The sequence below is a fragment of the Sapajus apella genome, unplaced genomic scaffold (assembly GCF_009761245.1).
Source record: "Sapajus apella isolate SASKATOON/1434 unplaced genomic scaffold, GSC_monkey_1.0 scaffold2, whole genome shotgun sequence".
In the NCBI taxonomy this organism is placed as follows: Eukaryota; Metazoa; Chordata; class Mammalia; order Primates; family Cebidae; genus Sapajus; species Sapajus apella.
Window position 1 is genome coordinate 2,585,620 of NW_022436942.1, and position 21,522 is coordinate 2,607,141.

The following is a 21,522-nucleotide window of genomic DNA, read 5'->3' on the forward strand; positions in this document are numbered from 1 at the left end:
AGATTTTATTTGCCTCTGTGAAGCACTTTGGGACACTACCTTCTGTAACCATATTCAACATAAGTTTTGACTTGGGTCTTTTGGGACCTCTTTAGATTGGACATTCTGGTCCCCAATCTTGAGGGAAAGTGCGCTCTTTTCATATGGGAGCCTCAAGAGAATTGTTTCCCCCTCTTTTGTTTTTGATGAGAACCAAAGCCAAGATAGCTAACCCTTTGCTCTTCTATGGGCCACATGTTCCCTGGTTTATCACTGTGGGTGTCACCCTTAGTATTCCTGATTCTATGCCAGGGTCTCTGATCAGACCTTTCATTTTGCTTGGGATCTGGATTTTGTTTCCTTTTGCTGTGTGTGTGTGTGTGTGTGTGTGTGTGTGTGTGTGTGTGTGTGTGTCATAGCAAAACTCAGAATCCAGGTTATTAGGTTTGACTGATGCCCTCAGAGCCAATGATGAGTCTAGTGCTTGATTATTGTTCTAAAATTTTTATGTATTTTCAGGGTTTCTGGACTTGCTATTACAAAGACACATTTTAAATATTTTATCGATCACTTTTGGATGTTATGCAGGAAGGATTTCTCTGTACTTTATCCTATTCTGTTGGATAATTCTTAACAAGAGACAACCCTTTTTTGTTTTGAGCCTGTGTATTTGTTTCTATAATATCTATTCAAACCTAGATATTATAGAGGTTTGCTAGGTTTGAGGCAATGTGAATGATATGAATGGTTGCATTTGGTGAACTGTCATGTTTCTCTAGAGTAAAGTCTTTCTTTCAATTGCTGTGTAAAGTGTACATTTCAGTCCCATTGCTTTCATGTTCACTTGCCTTGTGCACACTTAAATTTCTCCTCTCCATTCTTAAAGTTTAATATCTGAACTCAAATCTAATATTCTACTTGCCCTCAAAGAATGAACACACTTCATGAACACCCAAAAAACAGTGTGACAAAGTGGTTGATTATATACTGAACTATGTGGTACAGAAAAAGGAGAGGCCAGCATGGGTCTGATGACTGGGAGAAGGCCTCACTCCAGATTCGACACATAGGCCTATTCTGAAGGATTGGGAGGAGTTAGCTAATGTGTTCAAGAGTAATAATAAGAAAAGTAAAGTTCAAAAATAAGTGAATTATATTTGAAATGGCTGGAAATTAGGAGCCTGTGAAGATTCTTGGGAAGGGAGGCAGGCATACTGTTTTGGAAATTGAGTCCAACAGAATCCAGAGTGCTTCAGAAGAACAAGAGGCCGAGTTGGGACACCCATTAAGAGGCTCTTGTACAAATTCAGGTGTGAGGTTCTGAAAGCATGAACTAGTGAGATAGCAGTAGAAATGTATGCAAATAGGTGAATTGAGAAACCAGGAGACTGGTACCTATATAATGAATTAATATAAGGGGAGCAAAAGTGAGAAACTATGAAGTAACTAATTTATATACAGCCAAATAATCTGTATTATGCAATAACCCAACAGCCAAAGATTGTGGCAATGTATTGTAAACAGGATGAAATATATCACAGTATCAATGGAAACAGCCAGTAGCAGGCAGCACACACTCTAGCAAGCCAATACGAACAATACTCCTTTGTTGTTCAGTAAATCTTACAAAGACTGTAAACACAGCACCATCAGCATTGTTCTAAAACAGCTCATAATGATCTAACTTTGTGCTTGCTTAGATATCAGAAGACCAGATAACTTTAATGTGATCCTTCATTTTGAGAAGAAAAAATATCTCTAATAACATAAAAGTGTGTTTTTCCTCCCTCAGTGGTAAATTTGGTATACTCTGTTGACAATAAATGTGAATTGATGGTCTGTCTACTAACACTAACAAATCTTGGTTTATAATCCAAAATTATACCATTACTGTACTTGATCTCTTATAAATAAGGAGAAGGGGATGGATTTGGTCTCTGGTAAGCCCATTGCGTCCCTAGAGCTGAGGAGCTTTATTATCTATTGTATATTATAGTGTTTTCCGTTATTAAACTTATCATCCCCAGCATTAAAAGACTGTATCATCGTTTCTGAAAGCTTAAAGGCTAAAATATAACAAGTTGACAATATCAGTAGCATTAGGAGAAATTACTAATTCATCGCTTTCAAAATGCGTTGACTTCTAAATATAGGAAGGAGAGATTAACTCAGGAAATCGTATCCGAGTAGGTTAAGTCAGGATTACCCTTTACGTTCATCCACTGCTTTATTTAGGGTTGAGAAGCAGGTCACGTGGGCATTGCAGTGCTTCAAAGGAAAGTTCCTCCTCATGTTGTTTATTTTGAGTGTTAATTTTTCTTACAGTGATTTTGCTTCTATATTTGTGTATATACCTGTATTTATCTCTATATCTATCTACTCACCTATATATGGTTTCCAGCGTCTTTTTCTTTCCTTTTCTTTAGAGATGGGTCTTACTCTGTCACCCAGCTGGAGTGTAGTGGCTCTTTTTAAAAAATTGACTTAAACTCTCACTAATGTAGTCTCATGCTCAAACTGTCTATCTAATTTTTACTTCAAAGACCATATATTTCATTTTCAGGTTATTTAACTGGTTCTTTTTCATATCAATCTATTCCAGATTCATATCTACCTGCTTTTATTTCTTAATTATTTTTGTTCTTTTAATGGATGTATGATGTAAGGGATAGAATTAACTAAAAAATGTCCCTAGGGGCTCACTCTGGGTTATCTGGACAACGAGGTGGCTGGGACTGTTTTTGCAGGATGAGGAGTTCCTCTCTTCCAAGGGGCTGTGTACTGATTTGGCTTCTCATAGGACCTGCGGCTTCTGCCCCTCAGCAGGGACAGTCCAATTTTTATGGGCCATGGGCTAGTGTTCAAAAGATTCCTGTAAACAACAGGCACAACCTGGTGCTGAAGCAGTTTGTATGTCCCTTTATTGAGAAGGTTACTCTTCAACTTGCCCTATAGCTAGTTACTGTGGCATTGCAGTGACTGGTTATTTGGAAATCGAGACCCATACTATGCAGCAGAGCACCCAGCACTCCTGTGCAGGGAGATGGGCGGATGGGGACCTGTGCCTTCTCTTCTCTTGCTGTTGCTTGGCTTGTAGCCTGTCCTTTCCCCAAAAAGGCTATCCTTCCTTTTCCATGCTGAGCGATGCTGTGACATCATCCTGAACACTATTGCATGACACATGGCAACCACAGAGGTGCCCACCGGGCATGAGAGATACTGTTCTTCACTATCTCTATGATTATTTTAAAAATACCTGCTTACAAGGCCTGTCAGAAAAGCTCTTGATAGTATATATTTCACTGGGCATGATATAACATTATTATTGAGTTTTTGGATTAACTTTGTTAGTGTTAATGTTCCTCATAGGAGTTTGAATTATAGTTTGCAGATTTATCTTAATTATTATTTATTAATTATATTACTTTATTAATTATGAATAAATTCCTTCCTTCTCTCTCTTCCCTCTCTTTCCTTTTCTTCACTGATTTTTCTCTATTTCTCCCTAGGCACACCTTCCCTATCTGATGGTTTTTCTTTTACCTCCACATCTCATTACTTGTTAAAAGCAAAAACTGTATTCCATTCTTTGCCTGCCACTTCTGATCTTTTTTCCTTTGATGAAGCATTCAAGGTGGCAAATCCCTCTAGAAGGATATATGTGAAGAAGGTTCTCCTTTTCCAAGTGTTGGTATGAAATTCTGCGTAGTGGGAAGAACAGTTCTACATAAACTTGTTTCTTCAGCCAAACTTGTGATTGATGAGCTGATTTTTGACAGAAACGGGTAAAATGTCTAACCCTGATGGCCTGGGATAGAAGCAGTCCATGTGTTCTAGACAGAATCTTGCAGCTTGACCTGACCACTCAGGGACACTATGGTAATTTCATGAAGAGCTTTTATTCATTAGTTTTGGGCAGTGCTTTCCTGAATTTTCCTTTTATGGAATCTGTTTTCTTGTCTCCAGTTTTTATTTTTGCCCCAGAGCTCATTATATAATTTATTTACTTGTTTATATCACTATACATATTCCCATCCTTATGTCTGAGATAATTCCACTGAAGGTGATTATAACAGATGAGTTTCAATTAATAAGCCCCTTTTACATGACATACATGTGCAAAATAACTTTTGGTTTATACTAAAATTCTTGTTTTACACATTCTCATTCTATTTGGTTATAATATAAATTCTTAAGTGTAACAATTATACTTCCATGAGGTGTTACTTGAATTACTTGTTTATTAGACCTTTTTTTTTTATGGGAATTTTTTTCCCTTCTCATTTTCTAATCACATTTAAATTGATACTACTAAAACAGTACTCACATAGTATTGCTGTGTGATAATAGGTTCCTGATGTGTTGTTATGAAAGCAGTTAATAGTTACGTTAAACATTTCTAGTTTTTCCTAATACTTGTCTAAGCAAAGAGGCTGCACCCAGTGGTACCAACTTTTTTTGTTAACTTATTTATCAGAGATACAGATTGTAAAGGAGATTTGGGTTGTGTTCCAGAACATAGAACACATTTTAGTATTTACCTTCATGCTATAAATAAGTTACTATCTTATTTTTTTTTTATCTTTTCCATTTGTTCTTTTCTTAGACATGGTCTTGCTCTGTCATCCAGGCTGGAGTACAGTGCTGCGATCATGGCTCATTGCAGCCTCGACTTCCTAGGCTCCAGCCATCCTCCCTTAGCTTCCTGAATAGCTGGGACCATATGCGTGCACCACTACGCCTGGCTAATTTTTGTACTTTTTTGTAGGGATGGGGTTTCACCATATTGCCCAGGCCAGTCTTGAACTCCTGAGCTCAAGCAACCCACCTGCTTCAGCCTCCCAAAGTGCTGGGATTGCAGGTGTGAACCACGGTGCCTGGCCTTTACTTGTTCTTACTTCAATATAAGTTGATAGTGAAGATTCTATGTTCCCATATGGTTTCTTTTTTTCGGCAAGTGGCTAATGAGGAAATAATAGTGGCTGATTCATTCAAATCAGGGCATACATTTGTTTTTAGATCACGCATTTCTGTAATGATTTCTTGGGGGAAAAAGTGAGTGTAAAAGGCAGTACTGATTCCTCTCTCACACATTTCATGCATACACCCCCATTCTCACAACCATGTCGGTCTGGGTCTGGGTCCAGGTGAGCTGTAACCCTATTGTGACTAGGGAAGCTTCCTTCATACAATGTACCAGTATCAAAGTCCTTCTCTAAGGGTTCTGTTATGTTGCTGTTTCACTTCCTGTGCAGCGCTCTGTATGCCATTCTGTTGACCAAAAGGTTGCCCATCCTTTCTATATTTTATGTAATAGTGGTAAGTTTTTGGCCATCCCTGGAGTTACATCAGAAAATTTCTGGGACATGTTCCTGTGTGATCATAGGTTCCTGATGTGTTGTTATGAAAGCAGTTAATAGTTACATTAAACATTTCTAGTTTTTCCTAATACCTGTCTAAGCAAAGAGGCTGTACCTCAGTGGCACAAACTTTTTTTGGTTAACTTATTTATTAGAGATACAGATTGTAAAGGAGATTTGGGTTGTGTTCTAGAACATCAGATTAAACATGATCAAATACTAACTAAAATGACATCAAATGAGCCAGAAAAACGCAATTATTGTATATGTCTTGGGACAGAGTGAAAGGAAAAAAGGTTTAGGGTAAGGTTATGAATATGTATGTATTCTCTAGGAGGGAAGAACCTTGCCCCTGACTTGAGGAAACATCTGGAAGGAAATTCTCTGCCAGGAATGCTAGTCATAGCCTCTTCTGCCCATTGTGGATTTGTGCCCAAGTCTTCAAGCAGCCTTAGGTGCTTCTTAGGGAAGGAGAGACTGACAACCATGTTACCATGATGGTCCAAATTAGCTTTCCATGCAAGGTCATAGAAGTAGATCTAGGGTGATATCTCCCTAAATGGCTAGTCCATGATGTTATCATTAGATGGGAGGGAGAAAAAAATACCTCCTTATCCCACAGAGGTTTATTCAGTTATCTGAAGGAGGCAATATTTATTCTGAGCACCTTCAACTACATTATAATCTGAATCTGATTGGCCAATCAAATATAAAAGACTGGTTATTAAAAAATATTTTTTTGCATGTTTCGAAGGGAGGTGAGGATGGAAGAAAAAAAGCATTTGGCCCCTGAAGTTGTGGGAGGGTGGCTGGTTGATGGTGCCACTGACCGGTTTAAAGTGTAGTTACACCAGAGAAGGCTAGCAGTACAGATGGTGGGCAGAAGGCCTTGCAGTCTTGCTGACTTGGCAACTTGGCTGAGGATGGACCTCCTTAAACTTCAGTGGGATAGGGATAAATAGAAGGCATGCACCAAGCTATTTTAATCATGCAGCTGCAGATGTAGGCAGCTCTACATTGTAGGATTTGGAAATTTCTATTTTTAAAAGCATGATTGCCCTTGGTTAAATTAAGGAGCTGGATTCCCATTAATGAGTGCCAGTATTTATTTATTTATTGAGACAGATCTCACTCTGTTGCCCAGGCTGGAGTGATTGGCACAATCATAGCTCATTACAGCCTCAAACTCCCGGCTCAAATGATCCTCCTGCCTTGGCATTCTGAGTAGCTAGGACTACAGGTGAGCCCACTATGCCCTCCTAATAAAATTTTTATAGAGACAGGGTATTTCTGTGTGGTCCAGCCTGGCCTCAAATTCTTGGCCTCAAGCAGTCCTCCCACGTTGGCTTCCCAAAGTATTGCGGTTGTAAGTGTGAGTCATCATACCTAGCCAGTGCTAATATTTAGTTCACCATGTAGTTCATATAATATTACTTTCTTGTATCATTTTTGCTATTGATATAAAAGTTTCCTTGACTAATTCCAGAAAAAAAATGGGAGAAACTTTTTTTTTTTTTGACATGGAGTCTTGCTCTGTAGCCCAGGCTGGAGTGCAGTGCGCAGTTTTGGCTCACTGCAACCTCTGCCTCTTGGATTCAAATGATTCTCCTGCCATAGCCGCCCCAGTAGCCGGGACTGCAGGTGTGCGGAGAAACTATCTTTAGAACACATTTTCACTGTTTATGTCTCTGCCTAGAATCCTGATGCCCACCCAATTTCTAGAGTCTTCTTGCTCTCTTGTTTTTGAACCTATTGTTTTATGGTATATACTATGCATTAAAAATATAGCTGCTTCCAAAATCACTGAACTAAGCTGCTTCCCATATTCCATTAGAGGGAATAAATTTAGGTTCTCCAGATGATAGGAAGCAATTACAATAAAGTGCAGGGATGTTTGGAGTCCCATATTTATTTTTCATCACTATTGTCAGAAGGATCATTTGGAGATGTGCTACGAGCCTCACACTGTTCTCAGTGTTACACATTTTTTTTTTTTTTCTGGGCCCATTCAGCTCTGTGATGCCACATAAGTCATACTTCTACATTTTGTACTTTTCTGATATTTTGTCATTAGAATAAATTCAGAGTTTTGTAGATTTTGCCAATGATGTGGGGCTAAAGTTTATAGAATATAAATAATTGTATAAAACATAAAGAATAGAGCCAATTTCTGCTCTTTCAGGAGGAAAACTTTTGCAACACCTTTATTTAGACCATTTTGGCATCAGAATTAGAAAATAAAACCCAATTTTTGTTACATAGTTTATATATTTCTTAAATTACCCTGATCACTGCTTTGGAATCATCCAGTTGTTCCATGAGTTTTTGTTCAATTAATTGAATTGAATTATTTTCTGAAATTAAAAGGGGTTGTTTATTGAATTCTCCAATGTTGCTGCCTTTTATTGACTGCTAGTAATTTTAAATTAAAATCACTATTTTTCATAATTCCCACACTTACAGAGTTTAGCGTTGTCTATATCTTCCCCTGGGCTGAACTAAAGAGCGTAACTTTTTATAATGTAGTACATTTTACCCGTGATTACTTTTTTTTTTTTTTTTAAAGATGGTTACTTTTTCTTCAGATTACTGCTTTAAAAACAGGATTAAGGATATCTACCAAAGCTTCCATGCCTTTTTTAGCAGCTTTCTTTAAAGTTGACATATATCAGAAAGATCTCCTTTCTAACTAAGGAGCTTTGTCAATCTTTAGAGCTGGTAATATCTTAATCTTGATTTGTGGTACAAGCGTGTGTGTTTGTGTGTATGTATTTTAGTATTTTTTCTCTTACAGAAAACAAATGAAATGGCCTTTTAAAAATCCAGCCTTCACGTTTGTGATCAGAAAAAGGAAATCTAATTATATTTTTAGCTTTTGCAGTTTCTACTTCTCATCAATTATTTTTACTATCAAATGGGAAACATATTTGTTTCATACTCTGACTTCTAGCCTCTTTCCATCTAAATAGTTTTCATCTTAGCCACTGGGTTGTGTTTTCTCTTCTACATTGGCTTTACTTACATATATAGTTTAACAATTTCTCCTACAATTTTTAAGATTCACTTCATGGTTAATGTCTTGCAGGTAATATCCTGCATTCTTTTCTCTCTTTTGTTTACCTGGAGTGGTGGTTGGACTGCTTTCACTTTTGCCCAAATTTTCATTACCATAGCCAGGTAATACAGCTCTGAAATCTAACTTAGTAATGCTTTGAAGGCTTTCAGTGTTTGAATCTTTTACTTTTTGCAGTTTCAATTCTAGTGAGTATGAGTGACAAATGATCAGCAAGCAGAAGCTTAGAGATGAGAAAGAGTCATTAAAGGGTAGAAACTGATCTTGTACAAGAAACAGGGATGAAGCAGGGACAGGAGGATGAGGAGATAGAATTTTTGAATCCGTGCATCAACAATTTTGTTCTCTGAGACACAGTGGGGAAGACAGGTTTGTGGACACCACTGGAAATTTTTGGATGGAAAAGAGAAAGTGTCCATGTAGAGGACTTTCTGTCTGCTCAGTAAAATGGGAGGACGTGGTCACTTGCTAAAGCAAAGTTGAGACTGGGAGCTTCAGGATAATATTTGGCAGAAAAGAAGCAAAAGAAAAATATAAAGCCAAGAGTAAGGAATGTGCTGGCTCAACATGGACCAAGTCACTCTGCTGCTTAAAGCCTTTCCTCAGAACTGTTTGATTAGCAAGCAAAGTATTTTTTTTTCTTTCTTGATATTTATTAATTTTGTGTTTTGTCCTGGAGCACAGTAGGAGAAACAACTTGGGATGAATGAAATTATATCAATTGGCCTCATGTATCTTTGTAACATTTTCCTGAGCTTAAACTAGGGTTCCCTTTAACTGTGTGCCGAACACCATCATATAGTCAGGAGTTTAGGGTGTTTTGGACCCAAGTTGAACTTGACATTCATCCCAAGTGCAATTCTCCATAGATTGTAGATAAGGAAGCCCATCACACCATGCTCTGATTGCCCAGTCTTTGCAACGGGCCCTGCCAATTCTTGCCATCTTTTAAATACAAATGTACTTGTTGTTGCTGCAGTACCTTTGGCTAAGGTAACTTCTTGTCCACCTGGCAAGGATTTCCCCTGCCCATCTAAACATCCTTTATGCCTAACTAGACACTTTTCATCCTTCTAGACCTTGCCTTAAACTGGACCTCCTTCATAAACTTGTCTAAAGCTGCAGCTGTTCTCTTACCCTCTCTCTCTCTGAATAGTGAATTCTGCCCAGTGCAAATCTTTGTTTATATATTTTTCTCTATTTTCTTAGGTAGACTGTGATTTTCTTGTGAAAAGGACCATATCTTCTATGTGTCTCTTTTAGATCCGTTCACCATAATCTAGTACTGGGTGTGCATTACATTGCATCTTCATAAATGTTTGGAATGGGTTTGTCACTGGTGTTTGATCTTCTTTTCTTTTCTTTTTTCTTTTGGAGACAAATCTTGCTCTGTTGCTCAGTTGGAGTGCAGTGGCGCAATCTCACCTCACTGCAACCTACACCTTCCAGGTTCAAGAGATTCCCCTGCCTCAACATCCCCAGTAGCTGAGATTACAGGCATACACCACTACACCCTCGCTAGGTTTTTGTATTTTAGTAGAGACAGGGTTTCACCATGTTGGCCAGGATGGTCTCAATCTCCTGACCTCAAGTGATCTGCTCACCTCGGCCTTCCAAAGTGCTGGGATTATAGGCATGAGCTACTGTGCCCAGCCTGGTGTTTGATTTTCATAAGGTGACACCAATAGTTGATCTTTAAAATATGTCTACTTCCTATATTTGCTTTTTATTGTGATGCTACAGATAAAGGTTATTATAGTTAAGTATTTTTGGTTTTTCAGCTTTTCTTAATAAGCTTTATTAATTTGGTCACTTAAAAATTGCATTTTAATTTACTTTTTACTTTTCTTTCTTCATTTTCCTGGTCCTGTATGTTGGTCCTGAATCATGACTCTTAAGGATGCCATGGTAACGTGACAGAGAATTGTTACATTACGTTGTTCTTTGCTCTCTTCTCTGAGATGTGTTCAGCTGTGAAGATCTGCTCCATCACTCTTTTTTTCTTACAGTTCATTCCTAGTGATTAAATTATATCTTTTATGCCCTGTATTTTCATTATTTCTTCTCATATAGGCAATATATGATCACAGCATGTCTGAGATATATATGTCTCATAAGGATATGCACTAATAATATGTATGAAAACTTAACAATTTAACTCATAATAATAGGTCATTCCGTGTAACTTCTCATTGGGTTCTTATTGGGTAGTGGTGATTTGCATGGCTTATTCACGCCAAGGAACATTTTATGCAATAAAAAAGTATAAAAGAAACATTTAACTTGAATAATAGATTTATTGCAAATTAATTACAAAATATATTTCATACAAAAGAAATGAATTTACCACGAAACTACAAATGGCATAAAAGTACATATTTGTGTTCCTTTTAGGAATCGAACATTTTAAGTCCAGTGCAGGATGGAACCAAGAAACCTCAGATTGACAGCAATAAGAGCAATAACTACCGGATTGTAAAGGAGGTCAGCAGATACAAAATATTCTCATAGAGGTTTATATTTGCATGCCAAATAATTTTTGCTTATATATTATATTTAATATTGTTATTTGTTATATTTCATGCTTTTCCTCTTCTCTTTAAAGATCTTGATTAGGCTAAGTAAACTCTGTGTACAGAATAAAAAGTGTCGGAATCAGCATCAACGATTACTGAAAAATATGGGGGCCCATTCGGTGGTGTTGGATCTTCTGCAGATACCCTACGAAAAGGTTAGTCCTGGTTATTTTTGTTTCTTTAGCTTATTTTGATACAGTTTCACATGTTTTGCAAAATTCCAAGAAATTTTTTCTTTCTTCGTTATTTGAGAATAAATCACCCACTGGGTGCCCCATCACCCTGAGCCCTTTTGTGTATTTTTCCTACAAACAAGGGCACACTAGTACATCACCACAACAGAGCCTTCCAAATCAGGAAAGAGCATGGTACTTTACTGTCACCTAGTCCCTATACACTACTCAGATTTCTCCCATTGTCCCAATTGTTTTTGGTTTGAAAAAAAGATCCACTTCAGAATCACACACTGTTCAATTGTCATGTTTATTTAAATCTCTTCATGTGGGAACTCCCATGACATTGACACTTTTGAAAATAGCCAGTTATTTTGAAGGATATCCCTTAACGTGCATTGTCTGATGTTTCCTCATGATTAGATACAGTTATGCATCTTTGGCAGAAACATAACAGAAGTGATACTATGTTTATCTCATTGCTTCCTATTAGTTGGTGCACAATTTTGATTTGCCCCCTGACTGATGATGTTCACTTTGATCAATTGATTGAGGTTGTATCTGCCAGGCTTCTCTAATTTTCCCTTTGTAATTCCCTTGTAATTAATAAGTATTTTGTGGAGTAGTTATGTGAAACTAAGTAAATATCCCATTCTTCATCAAACTTTCAACTTGTTCATTTATTATGTTTATTTTTATCAGTATGGGTTTGTAGATATTCATTTTATTCAATAGGCTACAAACAGTTCTATCATTATTTATTTTCATTACCAGATTGTCTCAGATTTGGCCAGTAGAGTTCCTTCAAGCTAGACTATCTGTCCTCTAACATTCTCCCACCATTCTTTGAGTAATTCTCACACAATAAAATGTTCCAGACTTACCTTGTACTCTTCTTGCTTCAACTGTAGAATCAGAGATTTTTCGAGAAGCCCCATTTCCATTTGGTGGGGAATGGTATTTAGGAGCAAAGTTCTGAGAACTGAGTGTGCTGATTGCTTTGGAGTGTTGCCCCCATAGGCCCTCTAAATAGACAAAGCTAGGGAATATACGTATGTATGTGTGTGCATATATACATTTATTTAATAGTAATATAAAATACCACTCAAAACATGAGTCCGTTTGAATTTCTAACAGTGACCACTTGACAAATGGTACAATCAACTATACAGGGAAATTTTAGGTAGTTTTGCTGCTATTGTCACAAGATCTCTTTTAAGAAGACAAATTTGCTTCTCTGTGAATTTTGAGATTTAATTTCCTTGTTAAGATTCTTATAAGCAAATGATAGTTGCATAGTATAGGACTTTGGAAAATGACAGTGAATAAGAAAAGTCACTTGAGTGTTAAGAAAGAGGGGGACAAAGAAGAGGGGAAAATAAAAGAAAGCAAAGAGGAAAAGGAAAAGAGTGGAAATAAGAGACAAGGTAAATAGCAAAATGAAGGGACAGAGAGACTGGAGAGAGAAAGAACTGAGATGAGTTCTAATAATCATATATACAGAGAAGATTGGCAGAGTAGAAGAAGAGAGGAAGTTTGAATGGGGGGAAGGGAGTTAGTATAGAGCAGGAGGAAAGGGGGCAGGAGCAGGAGAAATAATAGATGGAACAAGAGGAGAAGCAGAGAGGAGAAGGAATAGATGTGGGAGAAACAGTAGGAAGGAAGATGTATGGAAAGAGGGCGAAATAGAATGGAGAAAGAAAGAAGAAAAGAAGCAGAACAATGCAGATATATAGACACACTACAAAATGAGGAGACATTTAAAGGAAAGGAAGAATTATGGGGACTGGAGAGTACAGCAGAGAAGGGAGGAGAAATAGAGAAAGATAGGGACAGAGAGAAGAAAGGAGGACAGAGGAGGTGTGGGGATAAAGCAGAGGAGGAAAAGGTGGCTATGTACAGATGGGGAAATGTGGTGGACAGTTGGAAGGATTGGGGAGGAAGAGAGAAAGGCTGTAAAACAAAGGGGGAATTAGAAGAGTAGAGAAGAATAGAATCAGGAGGAAAAACAAAGAGAAGGTGAGAAAGATCTAGAAAACAGAGAAGAGAAAAAGAGGGGAGACTGGGAGAGGTGTGAATCATAAAGGAGAGAGGAGAAAGGAGAAAGGAGAGCAAAGATGGGCAGAGAGAAAAATAGTGCGTGGATGAAGGGATGTACTTTTGCATACCATTTGCAGTCTCTTATGTTTGTTTCTATCCTGTGCTATTCTTTAACTTACAGAATGATGAAAAGATGAATGAAGTAATGAATCTAGCCCACACGTTTCTGCAGAATTTCTGTCGAGGAAATCCACAGAATCAAGTTCTTCTTCATAAACATCTGAATTTGTTTTTAACTCCGGGTGTAAGTATTTTAGCTTTATTAGAAATATTTCTAAACATTTCTAATAAAGTGTGCATCAAACTTGTCTTAGTAACATTCATGAATAGAGTTTTGTTAAACTTCATTGCTTTATTTTTTTCCTTGTGGAAATTCCCTCCACCAAAGTGAGTATCTTTTATTTCCATTAAGAAAACTTTTAAAGAAACTTGAAAAATTGCACAAGTTTTGCATGCAAATGACGTCTTTTTTAGGTATATAGTTAAATGTTAGGGAAAAGATGTGGTAGAACAAAGAACTAACTCACAATACCATGAGTAAGATAAATATGGAAAACTCAGAGGTGGAGTTTGCCCTTGTCTGTAAAATGTGTTTGAGTAGATTTTATGGAAGACCTAACTTTGAATTCATAATTAATCTCAAGAATACTGTTGCCAATATGTTGCACTTTATGATAATAATCTCCTTTCTCCAACTAAATTCCTCTGTGAGCTCAGTTTTCTTTTAATGGCTAATGATCTCATTGCATTTTTTGGAAGACTTGCACAGAACATTCGCTGTGGCTCTGTATAAAATATAAAACTGATCACAAGCAGGGCAATTAGTCTAAGTACTGTAGAATAGAAAATTGATCTTGTCAGAATTACAAGTGCACGTTTCTCTGTGTTTAGCTCCTTGAAGCAGAAACCATGAGGCACATCTTCATGAACAATTACCATCTGTGCAACGAAATTAGTGAGAGAGTTGTACAGCACTTTGTGCACTGCATTGAGACACATGGCCGCCACGTGGAGTACCTGAAGTTTTTGCAAACAATTGTAAAAGCAGATGGTAAATATGTGAAAAAATGCCAGGATATGGTAATGACAGAGGTATGTTCTCAGTTTGCCTTTTATCAGCTTTATATAAACAGTATGTTCAAATATGTATTTTCTATTAGAGTGAAAAAAAACCCCTAACAATATAGATTTGGAAAATTGTTTAGTTTAATAATGACTACTTAAGTGCAAATATATTTTTGCTTTAATCTAGTGAAACAACATATCTTAAGTTGGGTTTATGATTTTCTAAGTTTATTTTTCTTTTTGACCCATAACAAATTTGCATATTTTAAATAATGGGTAAAATCCTGTGAAATTTTATTTATTTTTTGGAATGAAAGTGACAAAATATTATATCCTTAAGTTTCCAATAATATAAGAAAGACAGACTGAACTGTGCTTTTCCAGTGCCTTTATTGCCGTGTTTCTGAAATATAGAATGGGTGTTCTCTGATGCTATTTGGAGAAAGCTTTGAAGAAAGTCAAACTAAGTAATAAAAACTATCCAATAGTGATTTATTACAGCATATGGAAACTTACTATTTAAAGTAAGTTAAAAATTTCAGCAAATGAATAGATGAAGGTACTTCATCTATTTATTTGCCTTTTTCATTTTTATGTTTGACCTTGAGTGATATTTATGTAATGAGTAAGTTATTAGGCAGCAAGTATGATACATTAGAGAACTAGCAGCTTAAAGAGCCCGTTGATTAAATCACTGCTCTGTGACCAAATGGTTCTCTAGTGGCCCATATAGATTAAGGGAGCTTCCACCCATGGCTACCAAACAGTTACATGGTAGATTTTTATTGGTTTCTGAGCATTTTCATTATTGTATACCTTAAATTTGGGAATGGAGGAGATTTCCATATTAATTCAAGGAATCCCTCCTGCCACTTAGAAATCTCAAAATTAATTTATCTTAAAGCCTTGAATTTTTAAATGTAAATTATTGTTATTAAACATTTTAAGAAACATTTTAAGCTTGTAAAATGCACCTTTTTCTTACCTGCATTTACCTTCACTTTGGCTCCTCATTGTCTGGAAATGTGGGAACTAACTGGATTTTGTATTATGATCAGCAAGGAAAGAATTAGAATGTGAAAGCAGCAAACAGTGAAGCCATTCCTATGACACTGTTAGGTGAAGTGTTTCTATGCATAAAGAAGCAATCGTAATATTATATTAATATATAATACATATTTTTGACACATACGCATTCTTTTTCAACAAAACTTTCAAAGTAACCAATTAATTGGCTTATAGATGTAAATAATTTGTCACTTTAAAATATAATACATAGAGAAAAAATTATGTATCCTTAGTTATCCACCAAAATATCTCATACTGGGGTTAGAAAATTAGTCCAGATAATAGACAATAAGATATTATGGAGTTTGAGTAATAAAACTGCCACCTGAGGGAATTTTCTACTAAAATTATATAAACAAAGTATGAAGGAAAATTTATGTCCTAAAAGCCCCTACTTATTCATATCTTTGTCTTTCTTGGTTTTGTGTTTGTGTGTGTGTGTGTCTTAGTTTTCTGCTTATTTCTCTGATCTCTGCCTTTGCCTTAATTCTCTAATGATGCATGGAATTTTCTAGACTTTTATAGAGCTGAAATTAGCTCAATTTACTTGATTACTTATATAGTCACTATTGCAATGCGTGGGATATTTCATTCTTCTTTAGTAAAATTATAAGATTTCTTGTGCTTTGGCGATGGAGTCTTCCAAAAAAAAGTAGAGGAAAATAACTTTTTTTTTTACAGGTTTAACTTCAGTGTGATGAACAACTTACTATCATCTATGTTGTTTCATTCTTGCCCCATCTGTTGCTTCCATATCACTCCAGCTGGTTTTGATAGTGTTCATCAACTGGTTCCTTGGCATGGAACCATAACCTTTTCACCACCTTCCCCCAGCATAGCTCTGCTTTTGTCATATTATATATGCTTTTACAGAGAGATACATGTTTCCAGATATATCAAGCCTTTGAAAATAACTGCAAGAATGAATGTGTGGACTGCTGTGTAGACTCTCTTATTGTCATTTCAGTTGATAAATGGGGGTGAAGATGTGCTGATATTTTACAATGATAGAGCATCATTTCCAATCCTGCTTCACATGATGTGTTCAGAGAGAGACCGAGGGGATGAGAGTGGCCCCTTAGCGTACCACATCACCCTGGTGGAGTTGCTGGCAGCATGCACAGAGGGGAAAAATGTCTACACTGAAATCAAGTGTAATTCCCTTCTGCCACTGGACGACATAGTGAGGGTGGTGACACATGATGACTGCATCCCTGAGGTAAGCCTGGCAAAAGCTTAGCGGCTCTAAGAGAATCATTATTAAGTTTTAAAGTTTAAGTGCCAGAAGTCCTCCATACTACTATTTATAATGAGATCATGTATTTAGTCAAGGAATTGTATTTAACTATATAATTTGCAAAATGTAAAAGAGCATAAAATGTCTGCTTTTTAATAAGACCTATAAGAAGTTCTGAAAGATAATAAACATTTTTTTTTTTTTGAGACAGAGTTTCAGTCTGTTGCCCAGGCTGGAGTACAATGGCATGATCTTGCCTCACTGCAACCTCTGCCTCCTGGGTTCAAGCAATTCTCCTGCCTCAGTCTCCCGAGTAGCTGGGATTACAGGCATGCATCTCACACCCAGCTAATTTTTGTATTTTCAGTAAAGTCAGGGTTTCCCTGTTTCATGTTCAGTTTCATGTTGGCCAGGCTGGTCTCAACTCCTGACCTCAGGTGATCCACCCACCTCGGCCTCCCAAAGTGCTGGAATTATAGGTGTGAACCACTGCGCCTGGCCAATGAGAAACTTTTAAGAGCTATAGCTACTGCTAGCTTAGTGTAAGCCACTAGACAACTCTCTTAAATTCTAACATGCAAGGTGATCAAACCGGAAGGTTTACTTGAACCTTTAGTATATTCTTGAGAATACATGGGTGCTTCGTAAATGATTCATAGTCATTGATTGGAGAGGCTAGGATAGTGCTGCAGGACCACATAATAGACTCTGCAGGTTTACCAGGCTTTATGAAATGATGCATTCATGAAGATATGCACACGCAGTTTGCTTTATTCCCACATCATTTACCCTCTGTCCTAGTTTGGCTCTGATGATAGAAAAAAGTCTCAGTAGCAGCTGGTTGTCTGCCAATAAGTTTCTATTAATGAGGCTTCCAGGAATGTACAGTACAAAAATTTCTTTCTTTTCTACTGTTGTATGTTGTTGCAAAGCTTATAAATGTGTGATACACTGAAAAAGATATAGAGCCAAACATTTAAAATCACAGTAACTTCAAAAAGTATCAGATAAGGTTAACTTCCCTACTTTTAGATAATCCTATGTAGTGATGGACTTGAAAGCATATTTTTGTGAAATTTTGTGGAATTGTTGAAATGTCAATCCAAGGATACTTCATGCCTTGATTGGTTTGAAATAAGATGACAAAGAAGGGAAGTCTAGTCTAATGATGAAGTCCCTGGGCTCTTTCCTTCCTCAAAAGCCTGATTCTGGGTATATTTCTTCCAACATGTAGTTCCCTCTGACTCTACCACTCTTACCTCTTACATTTATCTAAGTAACTCCTCTTCATCCTTTAGATCTTAATTCAAGCCTTACTTCTCCAGGGAAGACTTCCTTGGCCTTCCTTAGTACAGTCTGTAAGAATATATAATTTGCAATTTGACATGTCCATCTTCTTAGTAGGAAAAGACCTGTAACCCTCATGCCCATCCCCAAGATTGTAAGTTCTGAGAGTAACAATACTTGGATCTGTTTCTCTTCACCGTTATATTGTTTGACCCAGAGCCTACATCAATAAATAAGTGTTGAATGAATACACAAATGAATTAAAGAATGAATCAGGATCCTGGATACATTACACTCTAGTTGTGTGACTGACTCCAATAGGTTACTTAACTTTTAAATTTCAATTCCTTCAATTTACTATCATCTATATTATTTCATTCTTGCCCCATCTGCTGCTTCCGTATCACCCCAACTGGTTTTGATAGCATTCATAACTGATTCATTGGCACGGGACCATAATCTTTTCACCACCCTCTCCCAGCATAGCTCTGCTTTTGCCATATTATATATGTTTTTACAAAGAGATACACATGTTTCCAGATATATTAAGCCTTTGGAAATAACTGCAAGGATGAATGTTTGGACTGCTGTGTAGACTTTCTTATTATCATTTGTGTATTCATTCAGTTTTAAGGTGGAATAATTATTGTATGTACCTGATAGGATTGTTGGAGGATTAAATTAAGTAATCCATACGAAATGCTGATGGTATTTGGCACATAGGAAACACCGAGTCAATATTAGCTGCTGTGAGGATAGGTGTGAGAATGCACTGAGTGGCCCACGTCTCTGTACCCTGTGGCCATCCTTGACATGGCACTCTCCCATTGATGATTTGTTCAGGCTCAGTGAAGTACAGAGAAGCATGAAGGGTATGAAAGCTCTCCTAAATTTTTTATGGTTTCAATTTGGATTCCATGAGTCCCCTTAAATTGTTCACATGATTTTTTATGTATATGCATTTTTTCAGAGAGATTTATAGATTCATCAGATTTTCATAATGAAGGAAACAAAAAAATGCAAAACAAAGATCACTGCTCTATGTGTTTTAGAAATGGTGTATGTTAAGGATATTCATCCCAATCCTTTATGAGGAATTTCACTAATTCTGGAAAGGAATTTTACTAGATTTATATCTTAAAATAATATACATTTTGGGGAGTAAACTATGAGCTTATTTCTTCTCAGAAAAAGTAATTTAAATATTTTTGAATGGCAATGAAGTATTTTTTGGTCAACATATTTAAATGTTTTACTAGGACTCTCTTGGTTACAAGTGACAGAAACCTAATATAAACCAGTTTAAACAAAAAAGGGAATTTTATTGGCTCCAGTACTTAGGAGTTTGAAGTATGCTTATTCAGATGGATCCAGAGGTTCAAACGGTGTCAGAATTTATTCTGTTTCTCATCCCTTTTTCCTTCATCTTTCTGCCTCATTCTCTTCTGAGTATATTCTGCCACATACCTGGAGAAAGATGGTTTCTTAAAGTTAAGGTTTACCTCGTTTCATTTTAGCAATGAGATAAAAATGAAAGAGTTATTGAGAAGAAGGAAGAGGAGGAGGACTAATGTATTTAGTCAAGTAATTGTATTTATATAAATTGGAAAATTTAAAAGAGCATAAGAGGTCTACTTTTTAATAAGTTCTGTACGAATTTGAAAAAATTTTTTCAAAAAAAATTTGAAAGATAACAAACTTTTAAGAACTATAGCCACTGCTAGTTTAGTGGAAGCTGCTACACAACTCTTTTAAATTCTAAACATGGCAGTGTTATTAAACTGAAAGGTTTACTTGAACCTTAAGTATGTTCTTATTTATTTATTTATTTTTGAGACAGAGTCTCACTCTGTTGCCCAGGCTGGAGTGCAGTGGTGTGACCTCGGCTCACTGCAACCTGCACCTCCTGGGTTCAAGTGATTCTCCTGCCTCAGCCTCCTGAGTAGCTAGGACTACAGGTGTGCGCCACCATGCCTGGCTAATTTTTCTTTGTATCTTTAGTAGAGACAGGGTTTCACTTTGTTGGCCAGGATGGTCTCGATCTCCTGACCTCATGATCAGCCCACTTTGGCCTGCCAAAGAGCAGGGATTACAGGCGTGAGCCACTGCACCCGGCCCTTAAGTATGTTATCGAGCATAAAACAGGTCCTCAAGATAGGGACAGGATTGCAGGGGAGGGAGGGAGAGGGGAAGAAGAAAGGGAAAGTGAGAGGAAGAAGGGGTTGCTTTGGACATCTAGTGTCTCAAATATGATAGGTTTGTTTTGCATAAAGTTCTTTCTCACAGCAATTGCTGGGCCCAGGGGGATGGAGTACTAGGCCCCACGATTTCACAACTAGGTCAGTGGACTCTTAGCAAAAGAAGAGAAATGGAAATGCTTTCTGGGTAGACAAAAAATATCCTTTGATCTACCATAAAAACTAACAGATTTTATGTTAACCTTTCATAATTGGTATTTGAAAGTCATCAATAAAGAAAACTAACTTTCTTTTGTATTTGAAACTTGCACAGGTTAAAATTGCTTATGTGAACTTTGTTAATCACTGTTATGTTGACACTGAAGTGGAAATGAAAGAAATCTATACAAGTAACCACATTTGGAAATTATTTGAAAACTTCTTGGTGGATATGGCAAGGGTAAGTTAGATTTTGACCATTGAAGGCAATAGATATTTTGACTAATAGCATTAAGCATCTGGATGAAAACTTGCAGTTAAATTCAGTTTTGATTTAATGCATTCATTCATAAAGTTGTGAATAAATTTCAGAAGATTGTGAATGAGATTTAATGAGTTAATATATACACAAAATACCTAGTACATTGTAGATAGCAACAGATAAGGTGTTCATTTTTATCTTTATGAGTGACTGTATTTGTCTGTTATTAAATGGAATCTTAGTGGCTTTCTTATATTGGTTAGAGAAGATACTTGGCAGAGGTCAATTTGCATTTAATCTCTTACTCTAAGTGGAATTACAAAGCACAGATAAAGAGACCTGAAGAGGTCTTGACTACGGCTTTTAGGCAGATAGGTACTTGACTAGCCGACTGAGGACTTAGCCTTTCCCCCTGTTGCCTATTCAAAATCTTCTTTGGAAGTGTGCTCTAGTAATTTAATCATCTGCCATTTCACTCATGTCCACCAAATTATATTCTGCTTGTTACTGTTTTTTTGTTGGGGGCTGTTGTGGAGGACTTGTGGAGCAGATTGGCATTTTCTAGATACTGCCTGGCATATGTTTTTGCTCTGTTAATATTGAATAAATGAATGAATGAAGAAAGAAAAGAAGTATGGAATCTCTTTGATAGGTGACACAATTTTCTTTAGCACATCTTAGCTTTTTTTTGCATACTGAATTATCGTAACAGCCAGGGTCTAAAAAATCTCTAATTTTCCCTTTAAAGTTATAGGACTTGATGTTCACTAAAGGTGGTGTATAGCTAACTTCTTAGACCTATTATGTGTGATGGTGGCCTGTCTCAGCCCCTTTGGCCTTCTAACATTCCTGAGCACTGGTAGCTTTGTATAGGCCTCATATAGATGTATTTGGAGGAGAAAGATTAGTGAAGTCCATATTTTCATTATCTTAATTATAAGAATGG

At 36.8% G+C, this 21,522-nt stretch overlaps 1 protein-coding gene across 6 annotated transcripts in view; it reads left to right on the top strand.

Annotated features, from left to right (window-relative positions):
- The window catches only part of ITPR2 (inositol 1,4,5-trisphosphate receptor type 2), a 492,164-nt gene that overhangs the window by 218,706 nt on the left and 251,936 nt on the right, over positions 1–21,522 (top strand). For all 6 annotated transcript variants that reach the window (XM_032284102.1, XM_032284097.1, XM_032284122.1 and 3 more), the window contains 6 exons: positions 10,807–10,896; positions 11,018–11,143; positions 13,383–13,505; positions 14,153–14,353; positions 16,362–16,613; positions 20,430–20,555. In XM_032284102.1, coding sequence (XP_032139993.1) covers positions 10,807–10,896; positions 11,018–11,143; positions 13,383–13,505; positions 14,153–14,353; positions 16,362–16,613; positions 20,430–20,555 — 918 coding nt within the window. The remainder of the gene's footprint in view (positions 1–10,806; positions 10,897–11,017; positions 11,144–13,382; positions 13,506–14,152; positions 14,354–16,361; positions 16,614–20,429; positions 20,556–21,522) is intronic.